Raw genomic sequence first — 20,145 nt, forward strand, 5'->3', positions numbered from 1 at the left:
TGCTGTCTGCAGGGTTGGCATAGGTCTTAGGTCCCATGATGTGTTGCTCCAAAACCTACTGGGTTAGGAAGGGGTCCCAGAGGTTTGGAAAACAGCTCAACTGGAACAAGGTAAGGTACTTTTAAAACACAGTAGGCTTTTTACTTATTTCTAGGCATGGGCAGGCATGGTCAGGCTGTTCCCCAGTCCCATCACCAGGAAGAACCAGCCATTTTGGTGACTGCAGATAGGGCTTTCACAGCCAGGAGGGGGATTTCTAGGATTTAGCTGAGAACGCTTGCAGATTGAGATGTCCTGGGCTAAGGCTAAGAGTTTAGCCCGCCATCGGGCCCTGGTGCCTTGTGGCAACAATGGCCACTGAAGGGCCAGGTCTGGCAATGCCTGGGGGGCTTAACTATGCTCTGTCCTCCCTCCACAGCTCACCCCCCGGTGCCGGCCCCGGAGCGGCCCACCGCCACAGTCTCACCCCTGCGGACGCCCAGCTCGCCCTCCCGCCTGCCAGCAGCAGCCATCCGGCCTCACCCTGCCGTCTCCCCGCAGCATGGCCACCAGCCGCCCGCCCCAGGGGCCTGGCCCCTCATCCCCCTCACCTCCGCCGCTGCCGCCATCACCCCACCCAACGTCAGCGCAGCCCACCTCAATGGTGAGGTGGGTGGTGGGCCCATGGGTGGCTCTGTTACCCCTGGCCCTGCCAGCAAGGCTGAGGAGAGGAAGAATGAGAAGGTAAGGGCCACCACACACCCCCTCCCACCGCCTCTCTCTTTTATGGGGCTGTCAAAGAGGGACACTGCCGCTGCCCGGGTGGGAAGAAGCTGGTTTTCATCTCCTGCAAGCTTGGGCATACTTGTCTCACATTATTTTCCTACTTCATCGTTTCCCCGCTCCACATCATCCCCAACATTGCTCTCACATTACCTGCTTGCGGGTGGGAAACAAGGTTAAGGTACTAATGGGCTGAATTTGTTTCTTCCAACAACCAGCACCCAGATATGCAAATTTTCAGTGGTACAGAAAGATGTTATAGTGGGCGCTTGGTCATTAAAAACAGATGGCCAAGTCAGAAACCATCTGCCTCCACATGTGGAAGAAGCTGATGGTCCCAGCCCCAGGGCATGTGCCACAGTCACAGTAAAACACTGGCTCATGAGCAATAGGAGCTGTTTTACTGCTCTAGAAACATCTCAGTTTCTTGCAGAAAAGTTCATGTGGCACATCCAGACAGGGAGAAGAGAATTAAATGTGACTCGCTGGGATGTAGGTACGGTGCACTGTAGGTTCACTCTCCTAGAAACCAGCAGTGGGACCAATAGCCTGTCCCATGTGCACCTTGCTAAGGAAAGCCACCGTGAAAAGCTGTTTTAAGCACCCAGCCTTTTAGGTTCTTGGCAAATACTTTGCTTTCACCAAATGTTTAGACTTTGTTAGCAGTTCCCATTTATCAACACTGAGGGTTATCTCCATAGTGCCTAGCAGAGCCCACTGATCCAAGCTGCCTGCTGGAAGCAAGATCCTGGTTTGTGTCTGAGTAAGAGGAAGAGATGTGGGGCCCTGCTTTTCCTCTGGACCTGCAAAAAATCCCTTCTGTATGACCCCCCAAGCTTTTCCTTGGTGACAAGCACATATGGGTAAACATTTACTCTGCATGTGGCAACGCTGAGATTGCAAGTCTCACGTGTGGTCAGGGTCATGGAGAACCCCTGGTTTCACAAGATGAGGAACACGAGTTTTAAAATCCTTTCCTTAATCCTGTCATGAATTTTCTCTGAGCGTCCTTCAGGGAAAGAAGAAGGGTATAAAGCTTCTTTCCTGGATGTGAGATTTAGGTACTTGTTTACAAAGAATGATTTCCAAGTGTGCATCAAGGACTGCATGCTGTGGGAGTGGAGCCACACCTGCTATTGCTGCATGCCCAAGGAAGTGTATGGTAACTGGCAGAAGGTGTTAGAACTGCACGTTACCTCAGAGCTTTGTGTACTGGCTTATTTAATACTTCCTAAGACACACCATGCTAGTCTATAGGTCTATCTTCTTATTCATGTGGGACTCCACGCAGAAATTTCCTTGGCAAAATCATATCAAGTCCCTTCCTGAGGTACTGGCTAACCTTTCCCAAGCTGTTAATCTGGTTTAAGTACTGAATTTGGATGCAGAGGAGTAAAATTGTGGGGGTTTTGTGCTCCATAGCTGACTGGGAGAAGCATATAATATACTACATCATTGTAATGAACATTGCCAAAGACCAGTTCAGTACCTGGGAAGTATCAGAGATAAATGACATTAAAAATTTTCAACTCTGACTGGACTGGATTATGCATAACTGCCCTGTGTTGAACAATATATTCCTGGACGTCCTCCATGTCATATTTCACTTTCATTTTAGAAAGATCTGAGTCAGTGATGCTTCCTTTCCTTTTAGAAGTAGTGACTGATGTTTGGCCAGTTAAATCGTGTTCCTATTCTTTTCATAAACCCAGATATTTCTTTGAAGCAGTTGAGAGCTTGAATAATGCCAGACTAAAAGCCAAATAACTATGCAAAAAGGAATCTGTGAGTCAGAACTGGAGCCTTATCTGGAACTACACTTGATATTTCTAAAGTGGAGGCTGGTTGGGCAGTTCTTTTGGTAAACAGGGAACAGTCATAACACTCAGAAGGTTTCTCTTTGCAGACGCAATATCTGTTATCAGTACACCTGATAGGAAAAAACAGACAAGTCTGAGGGGCAAAAAAAAAGCAGGGACAGGGGGAAAGAAGCAGGGACATAACTACCAAACTGCAGATAAGCAAAGATCAGAAGCAATTTATCTGAGTTCAGTTTCATTGCATTAATCAGTCAGGTACTTTGAGATGAATGGAACAGAGGGGATCTTAGTAAGAGGAGTGGTAATAAGGTCTTCAGCTCTGCTGAACACAGGATGGAAAACATGCACAGGTAATTATCTCCTGAGAAACTGAGATTAGCAAGTCGTGTCTGAGGTAAATTGCAATGTGCCATAAAATTAACGTTGTTGTTGGAATCAACAATTTTCAGTGTCCTGTCAAATTACTATTTTTAATCCCATTTTAGTCTTTCCAGGGTTTTTTTTCAGGATTCCCCTGAGGATGAGGGCTGGATGATCTGAGAGAGAACAGCTGTTTTGTGAAACATGGTCTTGTTATTAACCACATTTTTCTTTCACACACTGACTGTCAGTGTGAGTTCACTGTGGTCCAGAGGGCATGTGGTATGCATGCGATGAAATACAAGTAGTTTGAATTTGGGTATGGACATGCTGAGGGTCCATTGTTTTACATGGTTCTGTTGTGTGTGTTTGTTTTGAGGGCTAGGGAGATAAATTGCAATTTTTTGCATTTTCCACTCTGATGTAGTTAAATATATTGGTCCTTGGGAGATTTTCTTCAAATGGTAAATTTAACAAGGTTGGTTGGGCTGATTGAAGGCTGGGCTGAGATAGTGGGAAAAAGTACTTTTAGATATGGTCTTCTACCAATTTATGTTTTATGATTTCCCACTTTGATTCCACTCAGAGATACCAAATGTGACATCTGTAGTGAGTCTGTAAATGCTATTTGGGCAGCTTGTTCCAAGACGGAGTTGTCTTTACCTTGGGAACAGCCTTGCTGAGTGTACTGCTGAGGTCATCACTGTTGATGACTTCTCTGTGCAAATGTTTATATGCCAATATCACGGGTTCCTGCTGGTGTGCAGTCAGATGTAGGCACATCCCAAGATTTCTCTAAAATCAAGACACTCCCATTCCAATTTTTACTCTTGTTTCCTTGTGGTTTAAAGGCAAATGGCAGAAATAATCCTAAGGATTATGGTTTCGGCTCAGCAGGAATGATTTTCTTGCTCATCTTCTATTAATATAGCAAATAAATCCTTAGGTCTATTTTTTGACATATCTAGTTCTCTACTTCAGCTCATTTATGAAGTTCTTGATCCAGACTTCCAAACCTGCGGGTGAGCCTTGGCACCTACGTTCATTTAGGCACCCTAATAATAGTCTCTTACTGTCATGTTCCTGCTGACTTAATCATGAGGTAAAATATGACCTCCACATCAGTCTTCACTTCTTGGTATGCACCTACCCCCAGAAGATCCTCTCTCAGCTCCTTGACCAGCCTTCTGTCCGCTTAGAGAAGTTTCAAAGCTGTTCTCCCTTGCCAGCTGCCGGTGGCAGCTGATGAGAGACCGAGGGATAGATACTGCCTAAGTCCACTGTGCAACAGTGCTCAGAAAGAGCTCAGGCAGCCAGGCAGGCTTAGAAATAAAGCACTTTTGAAAATCAAAGCTGTTTTCGGTGCTGTATGGGCACCGTATAAAGCTCACGCAGAGGTAGCGCCAACACTACAGGAATAACAAGGCTGGGACTGAATAAAGCCAAGGGATCACGGCAGAAGTCAAAGGGGTAGCAAAGAGGGCAGCATGGGAGAGAGAAGAGCATTAGCAGCTCATATATAGTGGGGGGCACTGGGGAAGGGATGCCAGCAGGGAGGGTGGAAATGAATTGGGCTTTGTAAAGCCCATGGGGAAGGGTCCTGAAAAAGGAAAGTTTGGAATCTAGGGACTGGAATTTATCTAAAGGAGGCAGTTGAAGAGAGCAAGGTGCCCAAATTATTTCCTGCTTGAGGCCAATTTCTCTTCTTTATCAAGGAGGTTTCCTTCCCTAGAAGGCATGTAATAATGCTCCCCCAAAGTCACTCTATTCCAGGTTGGGAACAGGAGTGTCTCGAAGACATCACAGGGACAGGAAGGAGGTAAAACAGAGAGCAAATGGGGAACACTCAGTTTCCTTTAAGGGTGGCAGGTGGAATCAGTGGTCCTTTGAGCTCTCACTTCATCACTTGCTTCATCATATCTGCCTTTGTAACCATCTGAAACTCAACGTCACTTCCCAAATCTTCTGAACATCTGAAAGAAAGGGATAGACAACCCAGCTGTGGAATGGAAGCGAATCCCCATGTTTTGGGGGCTTTTTTAAAATGGGAATCCTGATTTACCAGTCGTGATGAGCACTGCTCAAGCTCAACTAGTAGATTACAGCTGAGAGCTTGTAATTATGGCATGACTATTGCTTTGACCTCGGTCAATTTTTGCTATAATAGTTTCTGCTGTACATAATCTGGGCTGATGCTTAATACTTCTGATAAAACCACTTGTTTGAATGAATTAATGCATTTCTCATTAAATGTGCTCCTCATTACATTAATCAAATCAAGCAAATCATGCTAGGTGGTTTGACCACTGTAATTAAACTTTCTTTAAAATCCACTCATTTGGCTTTTGATGAGGATTTTGATTAAAGTCTTCCAAAATGTCTGCCCCAATATCTGCTGAAGAGGAAAAATAAGATCTTGTACTAGTGAGCAAACCATTAATTCATTACTGAGTCCCACCAATTCCTTACTGGTTCACCTAGCCAGAGCATATAGAAACATCTGAAAATTGGCAATGTAAAATTAAACGTTTCTTGCAAGTGTGCTGAGAGAACACATCTGTTTGCAGCTTTAAATTTAGTAACCGTGTCCCTGGAATACATAGAGGATCTGGATAAGCAAGTCACAACAAATAGGAAAATACACTGGGCCACTGTTTATTGATGTTAGGATAACATGAGACACATCTTCAGAAAACAACTTTGAACGTGCACCAACAGTTTTGCATGTGAAGCTGGAATCAGCAAACATCTGTCTGTTCTCACCAGTGTCACTCACTTCCTCAAATATTGTCCTTCAGCTCAAAATAGCCACGTTCCTCAAATGATGCAGTATGTTTGGCACGATTCTGGTGTAAGGACTACATTACAAAACAGGACAAGCCAAAGCTTGTTTTCTGTCCCTGCAAGTGTCCCTACGTGACATGCATCCGCACTTCTAAGCCTTCTTCTCCACCCAAAAGAGGGTGGCTGCATCCAGACTGCTCACTGAGAACAGTCCTGGTACCTGGTGTGGCCCAAACCATGCCCATGTGTTGTCCTGGGAGAGTGCTTGTTGATTTAGGGGAATCAACTTTTTAAAAGGGCAGACAATGGCAGGACAAGGGGGAATGGACTAAAGCTAAAGGAGGGAAGGTTTAGATTAGATATTAGGGGGAAGTTCTTTACAGGGAGAGTGGTGAGGTGCTGGAACAGGCTGCCCAGAGAGGTGGTGGATGCCCTGTACCTGGAGGTGTTCAAGGCCAGGCTGGATGGGGCCCTGGGCAACCTTGTGTAGATCCAGGCCTGGAGGTTGGTGGCCCTGTCTGTGGCAGGGGGGATGGAACTGTATGATCCTTGGGGTCCCTCCCAACCCAGACCCTTCTATGATTCTATGATACAAGCTAAACCCACAAGGGTTAATGGATGTGGACCAGGGTTTGATGTTAAATCCTAGTCTCAGTTTATGTGCCCATATAAACATGACCAGAGGGACTCCCTTTTCCATCATTCCTCCTTTCTGACAGTGCCACCTTCTGCCTTCCCTTAATTTGCAGCCCAGTGCCCGGTCCTACCAGGCAACATCCCTCAGCGCATACCTGCCACCTGCATGCTTAGTCGCCCACCCTAGTTTTACAAAGGGTTGGAGACTAGATGGAAGGCCTGTGTAAAATTTGGCTTTGTAAACTGTGACCTGAGTTGACATTGCAGCTGTCTGTTTAAGCTGTCAGCGGGTAGAACTAAAACTGATCCTACGCTGTAGATCACCTTCAGTTTTCACCCGCTAAGTGTTCGTCTCTGCACCGCAGCTTCTTGTATTAACTTGTCCCTGAGTGAAAAGGGTTTGTTATCACCTCATATCCACTAAAGAAATTTAATTCCTTATCCATAAAACGGAAGATCAGTCTCAAAAGTGAAGTCTTGAGCTCTTGCAAGGACTTTGTAGATATAAAATGACATTACAAAAATAGTGGTCAACCTGGGACGAGTAGAGGAAGTTAAGGAGTTGATGAAAGTAGATTTTGCAGATACAAAGTCAATGTGACTACTGGCTCTGAATTTTTGGAAGAGGAATTCAGTCTTCATAGCAGATATGAAAGGATTAAATATATTTCACTTTGCAGTCGGTTCACCTGAGAAAGCCCCCTAAGTTGTACAGTTAGGAAATGGAACAATAACAACTAAGTGACTACCTGCAAGCAGCACAAGACACAAGAGTCTGGTTTGGATTCTTAGAATAAGTGCATCCAAATATAGTGAGCACTAAGAAGCTACAGCGTTGGAATAGTCATGTAAAGGTTTGCATCAGAAAAGATGAAGCTGCGACACTAAGCTGCTTGGGTGCTCTGTAAGACGTCCAAGTTGATCCTGGAGCCACCAACACAAACATTTCACTGATCATTCCCAGAGTCAGAATTGAGCTGTCAGTTTAATGCACGTTCCAGTTTGTTCCTCAGTCAGGATGCCATAATCTGGAATATTCTAGTTAAATTGTCTCAAGGCTTGTGCACAGAATACACACTGTTAATCCATTTCCTCCCAAGGAAGGCAAGGGGTCTGTCTTTATCACAAATGAGCCACTGCTTCCCATGCTCCAGAAAGTGAATCTTGGCTCTGTGACCAGCAAGTGATTCACCAGAAACTTGGCCAGGGAATGGAAACCTCTTTTTTTTCTGGTCATGTGAATTCAGGCCACAAAGTTCTGGTTTTAGGGCAGAGAACCCGTGCTTAAAATCTCTCCAGCACCTTCTCCTTCATCGTTAGAGTTCAGTTTGAAAGGACAAAAACCTGGCAACTCACTGATGAATATTTTAAGGCTGGCAAATAACCCAGCCAAAAGCGTGAGCCCCAGCTGTCAAAACACAGAAAACTTGAGCTTTACAATAAACCAGATTTCTGTTATTTCTGACTGGCTAGGATTCTTTTGCTTAGATCAAGGGCAATAAGCCATTGATCAAAATTTCTTTTTCTTCTTCGCATTTTTGATGTTAGGAAATGCTTTCAAACTCCCTACAGATATTTCAAGCGTCGGCTTTGCTGCCAAGCAGCCTCTGAAAGCTATTCCTCTTCCCTCTCCTCTCCCCCTGCCTCTGCTTATCTGCCTCGGCGCTGTCACAGGATTTCTCAAGTGTCCACAGTGGGTTCCTCTAGTGCTGTTTCGAGTGGTTCTGTGCTGCGTTCTGTAAGGGGGAAGCGGATCCAAGAGAAGAGAAGACGGAGAGCGCTTTAGCTTCAAGAGGAAATTCAGTTTATCTACTAACTGGAGACAAAGTCATTTGGATGCCAAGGCACAGCGTTCTTCTGGCACCTGTGGAAACCTAATTTTATAACACAGAGGACCCACGGGGTTTTAGGAAATCCTCCTTGGAGCTGCTCGAGGAGGGAAGTAGAGCTGACAAAAGGAAGAGCATGCAAAGGAGTCCTGGAAGCAGAAGGCTGGAGGCGTGTGTGTGCGCGAGTGCATGTCTGCGTGTGAGCATCCCAGCACTGGCGTTCCCATGGCATTCCCCTGCCTGCAGAAGGAATCACGCAGGACCAGATGGCTGGATGGGGCCAGGCTGTGTGCTGGGGGAGTGCGGGAGGAGGGGGGAACACGGCAAGCATCTCCTTGGATTAGTTGGGTGAAATGTTAGCACTCCTGTGGTATGGATGGGAGACATTGACACATTCCGGCTGTTAAGGGATCACAGGGGCCAATCCCTACCCCAGACTGCACAACTCTGCAGCTGAGCATCCCGTCACAGCTTCTGCCCTCTCCCTGCATCGGTCCCAAAGAACGTGGCTTATCCCTCATTCCCTCATTGCATCAAGCTCCCAATTCCCATGCATAGGGGGAAAAAAACCCAACAAAACAGCGAATGCCATGCCTGTCCCTGTCCTTCCACTTCCTCTGTGTTACATGCAGAGCTGGCAGAGGGCTGCCACTGCCCCACCACTCCCAGGAAGGAAGACGTGCAGGTTGAAACCATTCCAGCAGAAAAACACAGTGAGAAGCTGTATGCCTCAAAACCCACAAAACAATTTGCACCGTGTCAGACTTGGTGGCATCTTGGCTTGCCGTGTGTCCAGGACTCAGTTGCTTTCCTTGGTGGCTTTCCAACTATGAATCTGCAAGCCAGTAAGTCTTAAACCACCAAGAGGAAACAGATTATTCACCGAGATACAAGGATCTCCAGTGCCAACACATTTGTTTTGTGGAGACAAGAGTTTGAACTTTCCTGTGAAAAACTGGCAATAATCAACTTTCTCAGCACCCGTTTTTTTTTTCAGTCACATGGGTAATGGTGTTTTTCCTTGCTTTCCTCTACGGTTACACATAATAGGTGGGTTAAACTATCTAGCACCAATGCAGAAATATTTCAGTAAGCTCTGCTAGAAGCTTTGCACAAACTAAATGAAATTGCAGTTTCTGACAAGCATCAGTATGGTAGGAACAGCACGTTGTAGCAGACAACATATCTGCAGCATGTTGCTGGTTTTGTCACGTAACTTGAGGGCACAACCAAGTTAAAGCAAAGGGATATTTATCTTTCTTACTACAGTTTTGTTTATTTTTCATTTTGCAGCAGCAGCAGAAAGATTCACAGGCCCTCAGCTTTGTTTTTGCCAAATGGTAATGCCACTTTAAAGTCAGGCTGGTTTATTTGGGGATTTTTTGACTGGATGTCTCAAGCAGCTAGTAATTCCCTTCAGACCAAGTCAAGACATGGAGTCAGTGTTGGTCTCTGAAGGACTGGAGAAAAAAAAGAAAAAAGCATCTACTATACCCTCTGGAGAAAAGATCAGTCTTAGGGATTCAGAAGGTACACCGTGCAGAAGCTGCTTTTCATACACTACGTCTGCAGGCTGCCTGTAATCAATTAATATAAGGTGTCAAGCAGTCAACCTTTTAAAAACCAATTAATTCTAAAAGCAGAACTCAGCCTGTTGCTTTGCACTTTTTTTTTTGGGAGGGGGCGTATATTTTCTTTGATTCATATTCACTGATATGTTTCTGCAACTTCAGGCTAGGGAAGTTAAAATACAACCTGCTTCACTCACAGCTCACTGCATTCAGCACGCTAGCAGCAGACTGCCATTGGGCTTCATCACCAGATGCCCCAGAGAGAGAAGTAGTAATTTAATGTTGAGTCCATGGCCAACTTATTTTCCAGTAAAGTAGTTTTCCTGTACTGAAGTTTTTAGTCCCAATTCATGATCAGTTCAGAACTGGTCTATTTTGAAATGGAGCTAGCTGGCTTTTTTGATGACTTTGGAGATCTCTCTTCCCTCCTGTATAACATCAGGATGAGAAACAAAAAAGGCCTTAACACTGTGCAAGCACTGCTCAGCAATAACTAAGTGGGGTGTTACTACACTTGTGTGGTCACAAATCCAAAACATAGCTCCATGCAAACTGATACAAAGAAAAGGAGCTCTGCCCCAGCCAAGACCAGTACACCTTCCAACTACTTGCAGACTTAATCAGCTTGGTGCCCACTGCTGCTTTTAGTAGTGCACTCTCTAGCTCACCTACCAAGTAATTAATAAGATTGACTAGCACTGGGACTGAGACAAATCCTGTTGGTACCTATTTGAAATGTCATCTTGGTTTGACAGAAAATCATTAACTGGAAAACGTTGCAAAGCAACTGGTAGCATCTGGTTATCTGCAGCTTGAGTTCTTGCATGCATGCCGCTGAGTTAGAGTGAGAGTGCAAGACTGGAAGGGACCTCTCAAGCACACACATTGCTGTCCTAGCAGGAAGAAGCTGGAAGAACAACTGTGTGCAAGATATTTATGGCATTGCATGCTCTGCTGGGGGGCGACTGTCAGATACAGCAAAGTAACCGCAGTACAGGAGCTTGTACAGAACTTGTGATTGCTTAACTAATGGGCTACTAATTCTGTTATCTGTGTAGGCAGAGACATTCCAATCAGCCATGATCAGATTGAAGATGAGACAAATCCATGTCCATGTTTACCCACACTGTTTTGCTAAAATGAAAATAAGAAAGGTTGTCAATCTGTACAGGCCATCAGTCCATCAACCAGCGTGGTTAAGAGGAAATCTTCCTGCACTGTTATCTGACTTGTGTAAAGGGTTTTTCGTCCTCATCTATAGTAGGCGAGCTCAGAGATGGACTGTTATGACAAAGCTGTCATTTCTGCTCCGGTGCAGGAGTGATTTTATCCTTACATAGTTTCCATCATTTTCAGACATGAGATGTATGTGCCCAACATTTTCGGAGAGGCATGTTGAGCTTGTGTGTGTTAAAAGTGGCCATTTCTTGCTGTTAATTGTCAAGATCCACCTTTTATTTCAGGTCACGCCGGTCCCTTCTGCATCAGTCAAGTAGCTGGCTGAGTAAAGAGGACTATGCTGTGTATGTGTTGTCATTGATAATTATTTCTGCAGTAGTTGCACGTGAAAACAACAACCAGATGTTACTGCTTCATTGCATGACATGCTCCAGACAAGCAACAAACTCATGTCCAGAGCGCTCTTGAGGTTACAGAAGTGATGATGCGTTTAACCTGTGTGAGGTGCCACTCACTGGCTGCACCACTGAAATTCGCCTACGACCACCTGTGGCATAAAGCATGTCCTTGGACAACCTGCCTTACCAAAATCAGCTTAAACCTGACATTTGAGCTAACATGTTTTGTCTCACAGTTGGGGTAGGATGAGGAAATGGAGAGCATTGGCTTAGGTGGCACGCGTGACAGGTGGTAATTAGTTAAATCAGTGCAACTTAATTGCCTTTAATTATATGGTCATACCTGCAGGTTATGTGTCAGGGAAAAACAAGGGGATAAAACAGACAAAGGAAGGGAAGATGCTACAAAGGGATAGGTTTGCAATGTAAAACCAGGCTTAGAGGAAAAGGGAGAAAAGCCACAGTGTTATTGACTTTCCTTCCGTATTTATACCCTACCTCCTCCCTTTGGTTGACTCTGTGTTCATTGATGTTCTTTCTTGCTCAGCTCTTTAAGAAAGGGGAATTTTATACTCCTAAAGACCTAGCTTTAGTATAAGGGTATTGGAAGGGTGTTTTTCAGCAAATAGTCTTTGATGGCTCCATTTTTATTTTTTAAGAAGCAAGAAGATGAAGTTGGGGGGGGGGAAGATCAAATCAATTTTTTGCTGAAGAGAGGATGCTCATACTACAAATGCTGCCAGGGGTTGCACAGCTTCTAGCAAGCCTTTTGCAATTGCAAAGCTTACTAGTAATTATAGCCTAAGTGTTGGAAAGCCACAGTACATTGGTCACTTTATCAAAGAAAGCATCACTTACATGCCTGGGCATTCCTCTGACACTGACACACTGACAGCCGCTTACTTTGCAGTCCTTTAAAGCAATTTTGGAATTCTTTCTTCATGTTTTAAAGAGCATATATGATCAATTGGTCCCTGTAAAAGAAAAGGACTTCAACCACCTCAGTGTGCCCCAGGAGTAATTCATAGGGCAGTACTTGGAAATGTAGTAGGACTGGAAATTACTGTAGCACAGCTGACAGGGGAGGTTGCAGAAAACTCATCTGCTTTGCCGGCAAAGCTTAAGCACCATAACAATTGATGGCATCTCAGTGTGCCAGACAGCAGCTCTGGTCGTGTGTGGTGCTGCTAGGTACTCATGGGCACAGAGCACCTGGGACTCCCTGCCTCCCATGGGCACTGAGAGGCTGAGCTTCCCCTTACTCGCAGAAAAAAGCCATTGACTTGAGCACATTGGTATTTCTCTTGATGGCTCATAGAGTGTCACTTGCCTTTTTTTGAGATGCTTTCTCACAAGGCCAGGAGGGAGCAGGGGCAAGACCTGATTTTTAATTGCATGGAATACAATATGAATCATTTTTTGTGTGGTCAGATTTGATGCTGTGGGAGCTGCCAGAACTGGAGGGCAGTCTTCAGAGGACATGGATTTTTCATGCTCGTGGCTTTGATGGTGTCAAGGACCTGCTTCTACAACATAAGATCACCTGAAAGCCTCATTCCGGCCCAGGCTGCCCCAGTGCCATTGTGAAGCCAAACTAATTTTCAGAAATACTTTGCCTGAGGAAGAGGAGGTTCTGCTTTCATCACCTCAAGGCTACATGTATGCCGGTGTCAGATGTTCTGTCTCAGCTAGAGACTGAGGAGTCAGCAAGCTAACCAGTCAGCTGACTCCTCAGTCTCTAGCTAAATACATTTTTTATAAACTGATGCATTCTTTGCAGGATTTTTTTCACTGTGTCTAGTACATGTGAATTCTGGCCATTTTTCATTCTCCGCAGGCAGATCTTTTTCTTTTACACAGTGTCCTGGTTTTGGCTGGGACAGAGTTAATTTTCTTCCTGGCAGTTGGCACGGTGCTGTGTTTTGGATTTAGGATGAGAATAAAGTTGATAGCACACTGATGTTTTCGTTGCTGCTAGGAAATCTTTACACCAAGTCCAGGATTTCTCAATTTCTCATGCTGCCCTGCCAATGAGGAGACTGCGAGTGCACAAGAAGCTGGGAGGGGGCACAGCCAGGACAGCTGACCCAAACTGGCCAAAGGGATATGACAAATTGTATGATGTCATGATCAGTATATAACTTGGGGGAAGCAGGCTGGGGGCAAAACTGCAGCTTAGGAACTAGCTGGGCATCAGTGGTCTGCGGGTGATGAGCAATTGCGGTGTGCATCACTAGTTTTGTATATACTATTATTATTATCATCATTATCATCTTCCTTTTCCAACGTACTAAACTCTCTTTATCTCGACCCATAAGTTTAACAGCTTTTTTCTGATTCTATCCCCCATTCTATCCACTGGGTGGGGTGGGGAGTAAGTGAACAGCTGTGTGGTTGTTTCAGTTGCCCGCTGGGTTAAACCAGAGCATGCGGGGAATTGATCTTGAGAGAAGAATATACCTTCTGTGATGCCTGAATTTTCCACAAGCAATCTTCCCTCAGAGTGCAGGCCAGCCCAACACTGTTTAGTTTGTTGGAAGTGCTGAAATTACAGCTTGAGGTGGCACAGCTGCTGGAACAATATCAACCAGGCGGGAATAGATAAATCAGCAACAGGGGACAAGATGACCTCCACTAATCCAAACCTTTTACCCACATGTTTCTGCTTTCCATAAAAATACAAGTCTCACTTGCCTGTCATTTAATAAGATTACAAAGCAAGGCCAAGCAATTTTAACTGTTTGCTTCAGAAATGAAATCCATCCCTTGTGAATGGGGAGAGCCAGAGCTAACGACGTGTAAGATTAGAGTATGTCAGAGCACATCCTGACTTCTCTTGATTCTCTTTCGTTCAGGTGTTCAGTGAGTGAGCTTGCTCTGGCTTTCTGCAAAATATGAGTGCAGCTCCCGGTGCTCCCCAGGACCGATAAATCTTTTTCACTTCCTTATGAGAGACAAGCAGCAGCAAGCTAACCAGTCAGTCTAAATCATCTTATTTAAAACCCCTAATTCTAAGCAGTTTGTCTAACAGTTAATGTATTTATACATCTTTTTCTCATTTCGGAATCCTGTGCTGTCAGTGAAGCTGTGATAGATTCTCCTCCAGTTGACTGAATGAACCTATAGTTTCAAAGGATGCTCATGCTCTGCCCAGCTGTTTTTCTTAAATTCTCTGAAAAGTACAGTTTGTCTACCACAGTTGCCTAAATTGAGTCATACTTGATTTATTTTAAAACAAAGGTTTAACATTTGCTGGGCTTCAGTTTAGGGTCAGTCTTCCAGGCACAGTGTAGCATTGTGTAGGAGACATAGCAGCTCCAAGGAAGCCCTTGGTACATACAAGGGCAGTGCAATGCCTGTCCTTCCAGGGTAGGAAGCAAGCTGGGCTCTGGGAAACAACAGGCCCTGTCAGCCCCCACCCAGTACTTCCATGGCTCCTTGGTGCAGGACAAGGGCTGCAACCTTGATCTATGTTTTGAAGAGCAGAGATGGAGCTGAGGAAATAGCAGTTGCAGGGCTGTGAAAGTGCTCCAGGGCTGCAGTTCCCAACATTTTGTGTCTCTTCCTTGGCTGACACTGCATCCTGCCAGCTGCCTTTTGCCCTCTCTCAGACCCCTGCAGCCGAGGAAGTCTCCGAACAGCTGATTTCCCAAAGCTGGGAGGGCACAAGGGAGGGCTCATTCCTGTTTCCTGTGCTCTTACCCCATAGCTAATCTTTGGATCGCAGCAATCATTCTCACTGTTTTTATGATCTCTTTGTAGCGAGGTGGAGTCACCCTGTGCATGCTTCAAGTACTGTTTCATTTACCTGTTGGGACTTCCTGAAGCAGAGTTTGGATCCATACCGTTATTTTAATAGCCCTTGCTGGATCTGTTCTCCATTAATTTATCTAATCCCCTTTCAACCTGTTCATGCTTTTTGCTCCCACAATACTGTGCACAGTCAGTCTCCCTTTAATTATGTGTTGTGTGAAAAAGTGCTTCCTACTTTTTTCTAAGTTTCAGCCATTTGCCTGATAATCTCATTAGGTTCCCCCTAATTCCAGTATGGTGGGAAATAACCGATCCATCCCCAAGTTAGCTGCTCTGTGTAGGCAGGAATTATTCAGGCCACTATCGTATTTCTTTCAGTTGTCTGCTTTCCAAGCAGGCATCTCCAACATTGTTCCACACCTCTCCACAGTCCTTTGCTGCCTTCTCTCCGCTGTTAGTAGCTCTGCAATATCCTATTTTGGCTGGGGTGGCCAGAACAGGACACGGCGTTCAGGAAGGTAAGCCTGGCACGGGGCTTCCCGCAGCGCTGTTTTCTACAGCTGGATTTTACCTCTATCTCTATAAATTTTTCCTAACAATTCCCAATCTTTCTGTCTTTTTTGACACTGCTGAGCACCGGGTTTTGGGTGTGTGAAAACAGGCAGGTCATAGTCAATAGTAGGACAGGAATGCTTGGGATTTGTATCCCCAGAGCTCACACTGCGTTTCCTTTTAGACCAGTTACACAACGGGCATTAACTTCTGCTAAGTATGGAGGTTTGTTACCTTTAAGGCTCTTGCTTTGTACTGGAATTCATCGCTCCCATTTAATAGGAGGGTAGAATTAAGTGCCCAGAAAATGGGATTCACAAAATCTGACAAGTAGAAAGGGAATCTAAGCCAGCAGGAGATACTGGCAAAGAAAAGATGGCTTGGATCTTGGTTTTTTCACTCTCAGGAAGTTACCTGCTTCCACTTGGGATTCACGGCATGTGCCCAGCTCTGCAGGGTGCCAAGGCTTCCTTCCAGAAATAAAGGATGAGGATTTCTTTACAACTGAGCAGGAAATCTGGTTTATGCTTGGGCATCCCACGCTTGAAGCACTTTACATTGATTGAGTTTTCTCCCAAAATGAGATGGAAACTCACATTCCTCAGGCGAAGTATGTATGCTTTATGCTTCTTTGTATAGGCTGCCGAGACAGGAGAGCAGAGCAGAGAACCATGGTCTCCTGAGTTGGAAGGGACCCATAAGGCCCATCGAGTCCAACTCCTGGCTCCACACAGGCCCAGCCAAGTCAGAGCACAGAACTGAGCGCATTGTCCAGGCGCTTCTTGAACTCAGCCAAGCTCGATGGTCTGTGCAGATGCTTAGTGCTTTGTGCTGAAGTTCCCTAACTTATTTTAGGATGATGAAACACCAAGTGGATCGTTGAGTGAAGGGAGCTGAATGTTAAAGATATCATGTCTACTCCCTGCTTTTGTGTCCCTAAGGAGGTTGCTCTAACTTCAAAGGAAGAGACAGACTAAAGTCAGCACTAAAGCATATCCACCTTAGCTTAGTTCTAGAGGTAATGGCTGCTTGGAAATAAGTGGAAAAGTTGCCATGGGCTTCATGAGAATCATGGTTTCATCAACACCTTTGGTGTTGTCTTTACACTCCAGTTTTATCAGCACACAATTTTGAGTTACTTCATTACAGCAGTAGTTCTGAATTCCCTGGTGCTCTGTTTCAGCTGTTCCCACTAAAAAATAACACTGCAAATGGTTATTGGGACATGGAGTGAGTTGTGTATCTTAACAACTTTCCATCCTTTTCATAGCCATCACCTATTCCCTACGTACCAGGTCAGTAAAAGCAACAACATACAAAACCATCCATCCATCAGCTTCTTCCTCCATCGAACACGGAAAAAAAGGCATTATCAGTGTAGCAGATCATCTGTCCCTCGTTCGCCGTTAATCGTATTAGTGTTCCTTTTACCTTCTGCCCGTTAGGAATTCAGCAGCCTCCAGGAAGCTCACTGAGCTGAGACTCTCTGCTTCCTCTTTGGGATTTTTTTCCCTTTGAGCTAGCCTTTAACTTTGTTCCAGTGTTTGAAAGATCTAATATTCCGTCTAAATTGAATATTCAAATATATTTTTAGATTCCCCCTTTATCTCTTTTAGGAGTCTCTAGAGCCTTGCATCCGCCCCAGCTCATCAAAAGCATATGATGAAGTGCCTGTGTGCTTTGCTGTGTTGGGGCCTGAGCACTAATTTCTTCTTCTCGGTTTTGTTTTCAAAACATTTGAAATTCCCAATCAGGCAGGTCTAGCTGCCAGACATTTTACTCACTTTCTTCTGGCTTTCATACTAGTTTTCTTCAGATTAGCGACCACGAGTCAGAAATGTTTGGGCATGTATGTATGCATGTCTCTATCACTGGGATTTAACAGCTAATGTTACTATGATCCTAAAATCCGGTTTGTTCCTCGGCATGTAACTTGTATATTGAGATTATAGTAACAGACTTCTGACCAAAATTAGTTGTCTCCATTAAAAACTACATCTTTGGGAAGTATTTCTATACAGTGTATCATCCAAAACTAGTCCTTTCCTAAAATCAGAAGTAATTGTGTAGTAAATAATTACTGTTGCCTTGTTCAGTGTGTCACCTGTGCCTCATAAGAAATAGTGGCAAACTGCAAATGATAAATACATCTCCAAAGGCATCCCAGACATGAAAATTTCCTTTGAGGTGATGCCAGTTTGGTTTTGTGGTTTTAGATCATTACCAAAATCTTAAGTTAAATAATTTTACAGATTTTAAAAACCCAAATTTCTTTTTTTTTTCCTGAAAGATGTGATCCAAAATACCACCTACTCGTTCAATGCAAGCATCAATCACCAGTAGCCAAGTTGGAATCAGAATAAAAACACACTGTTCTCCAGACATGCACAGAAATTTACTGAAACAAATACTGACCAGGTTAAACAAGCAATAAAAATGGTGGTTTAGGGGTACTGACTGATGAGCTCCTCATTTGTTCTGCAGGGCTCAGGGCAGCGTTTAAACAGTTTTGTTTCTCTTTCCTTCATTTTTAAATGAAACCTTTTTTCTCCCTCTGGCTTTTTTATCTCTCAGTGTAGCTGGTGTTGCATGAGAAATTACCTCATTTCAATGGCTGAAGCCAGTTTTTCTATCAGCTGCAGCAAGGCTTCCTCATTTATTTAATGAGCCTGGATAGGTAGGAAATTAAGTATTAGGAGCTGCAGATGAGGAAAACTAAAACAGAATTTTCTGTTTATTAGGGTGGTTAAAAAAAATGTATATTAATGTAGCCAGTACATATAATTGGTAATCGTGGCATGATTATTACTTTGCAGACAGGGGACTCCGTTATCACTCAGTCATCAACGAAGTAGCTGTGTTCTGTGCTCATCTCATCTCTGAAGCTGAAAGAAGAGCTAGTTATTATCTTCAAGTGGGGTTATTAATGAGGGGAAAAATCATCCCCAATTACTGTGAAGCAAAATATTTCAACATTTACATATCTGAGACTTTAATTTTGATCTAGTCCTTCATGAATTCTTAAGCTCAGACTGTGTTCACTTTTCCAAACGTTCCCACAGCAACGTATCAAGGGTAACCTGCACCTGCCAGAGTGCTGGCTTCCCCAGGTCTGTGCTTCAGGGTCACAGAAATGCTGCCTGTCCCATCTCTCTGCTGCCAGAGACTGATTTCCACTGAGGTTTTTTTGTGCTGTGCCATAGAAACAGACCCTCAACCATAGGCTTCACTACAGAAGTAAGAAAATCTGACCTGCCTATACTGTCTGTGTTCACAATGGTTCTTTTCTTAACCAGACAGAGACTGGGATTTATTTAAAACAGCTAAATTCACTCTTTTTTTCCTCCCTTTTTTCCTTTTCTTTTTTTTTCTTTTTTTTTTTTTTTTTTTTTTTGAACAAGGTATTGATCCTTGTGAAATTAACAGTTTGGAAGTTTTGAATCTGAATCTCCTAGAATAAAACCCAAGCAACACCAAGGTGATGATTGAAATTCAGCTAAACATGTGGGCAGTTACCAGGAGATGGGAGAAGTGCTGTCCGCACTGCGAATCCATCCATCAACACAGATGTGAAGGCCTGACCTTGGCAGGTTCAGGAGGCAGCGACGTCAAACACAGTTTGCAGTCAATTGAAAACGTAGCTGCTAGACAAAGAAAACCCAATAATTGCACAGCTGCTTCAGTAGATTACAGATTTCCTAGAAAATAATAAAACGGATGTCTGTGAAAAAGTAAACCATCTTCTTTCTTTTTCCATTCAAAAACTTAATTCCTGAAAGTCATCAGATGTGTCCTCTGTAAACTTCCCATCTCTTCTCAAAAGCCACAGAGCCTGTATCCAGTTGGTGCAGATTTCTCTACAGCATTTATGCCCATTAATGCTTCGTTGATTTACAGCGAAACTGCTGAAGAAAGGACTGTCTTGGACAGCCATATAAATATTAAATTAATTTCTTGTGAAGGATGGCTGCTATTACACTAAATATTAAATGAATTCATAATACTTGGACATTTGCAATAAATCACTACTGGGACTGCATGCTAACATCCCATTCCAAACCTTTTTCTTTTCCTTGTTTTGCAATACTGAAGCCATGGAACAGGGCCGGTTGCTCTCAGAGAAGCTCACAGCTTTGCAATGCTACAGCCATTAATGAGTCCCCACAGCTTTAACTTAGTCCCATTCTACAGATGGGGGAGGAAGCGTGAAGGGGTTCAGGTTTAACCGCTGATCACAGGAGGTTCAAGCCCAACCTGTTTCTCATGAGAGACATCACAGTAAATTACCAGCTCCTGACAGTCCTTGTTTTGCTTGAAGAGCTCGGAGCAGCATCGGCAGAGGACCTGACAGTGTGACACCAGAAGGCTGAAAGCATTTGCCAGACTCAAAGGGAGAACGAGCTGGATCAGATGTCTAATCTCCAGGCACCCAAAGTGGCTCCTATCAGTTCATCTCTGAATGTCTTGCCCAAGGCCACGATGGGAAAGACAGGGACTCCTC

At 44.3% G+C, this 20,145-nt stretch overlaps 1 protein-coding gene across 2 annotated transcripts in view; it reads left to right on the top strand.

The window, feature by feature from the left end:
• The window catches only part of SH3RF3 (SH3 domain containing ring finger 3), a gene marked incomplete at its 5' end in the record, with an annotated part of 257,121 nt that overhangs the window by 222,000 nt on the left and 14,976 nt on the right, over positions 1-20,145 (top strand). For both annotated transcript variants that reach the window (XM_084272921.1, XM_084272922.1), the window contains one exon: positions 419-723. In XM_084272921.1, the coding sequence (XP_084129047.1) occupies positions 419-723 (305 nt within the window). The remainder of the gene's footprint in view (positions 1-418; positions 724-20,145) is intronic.

The sequence above is a fragment of the Gallinula chloropus genome (genome assembly GCF_964237585.1).
Source record: "Gallinula chloropus genome assembly, chromosome: 1".
NCBI classification, from domain to species: Eukaryota; Metazoa; Chordata; class Aves; order Gruiformes; family Rallidae; genus Gallinula; species Gallinula chloropus.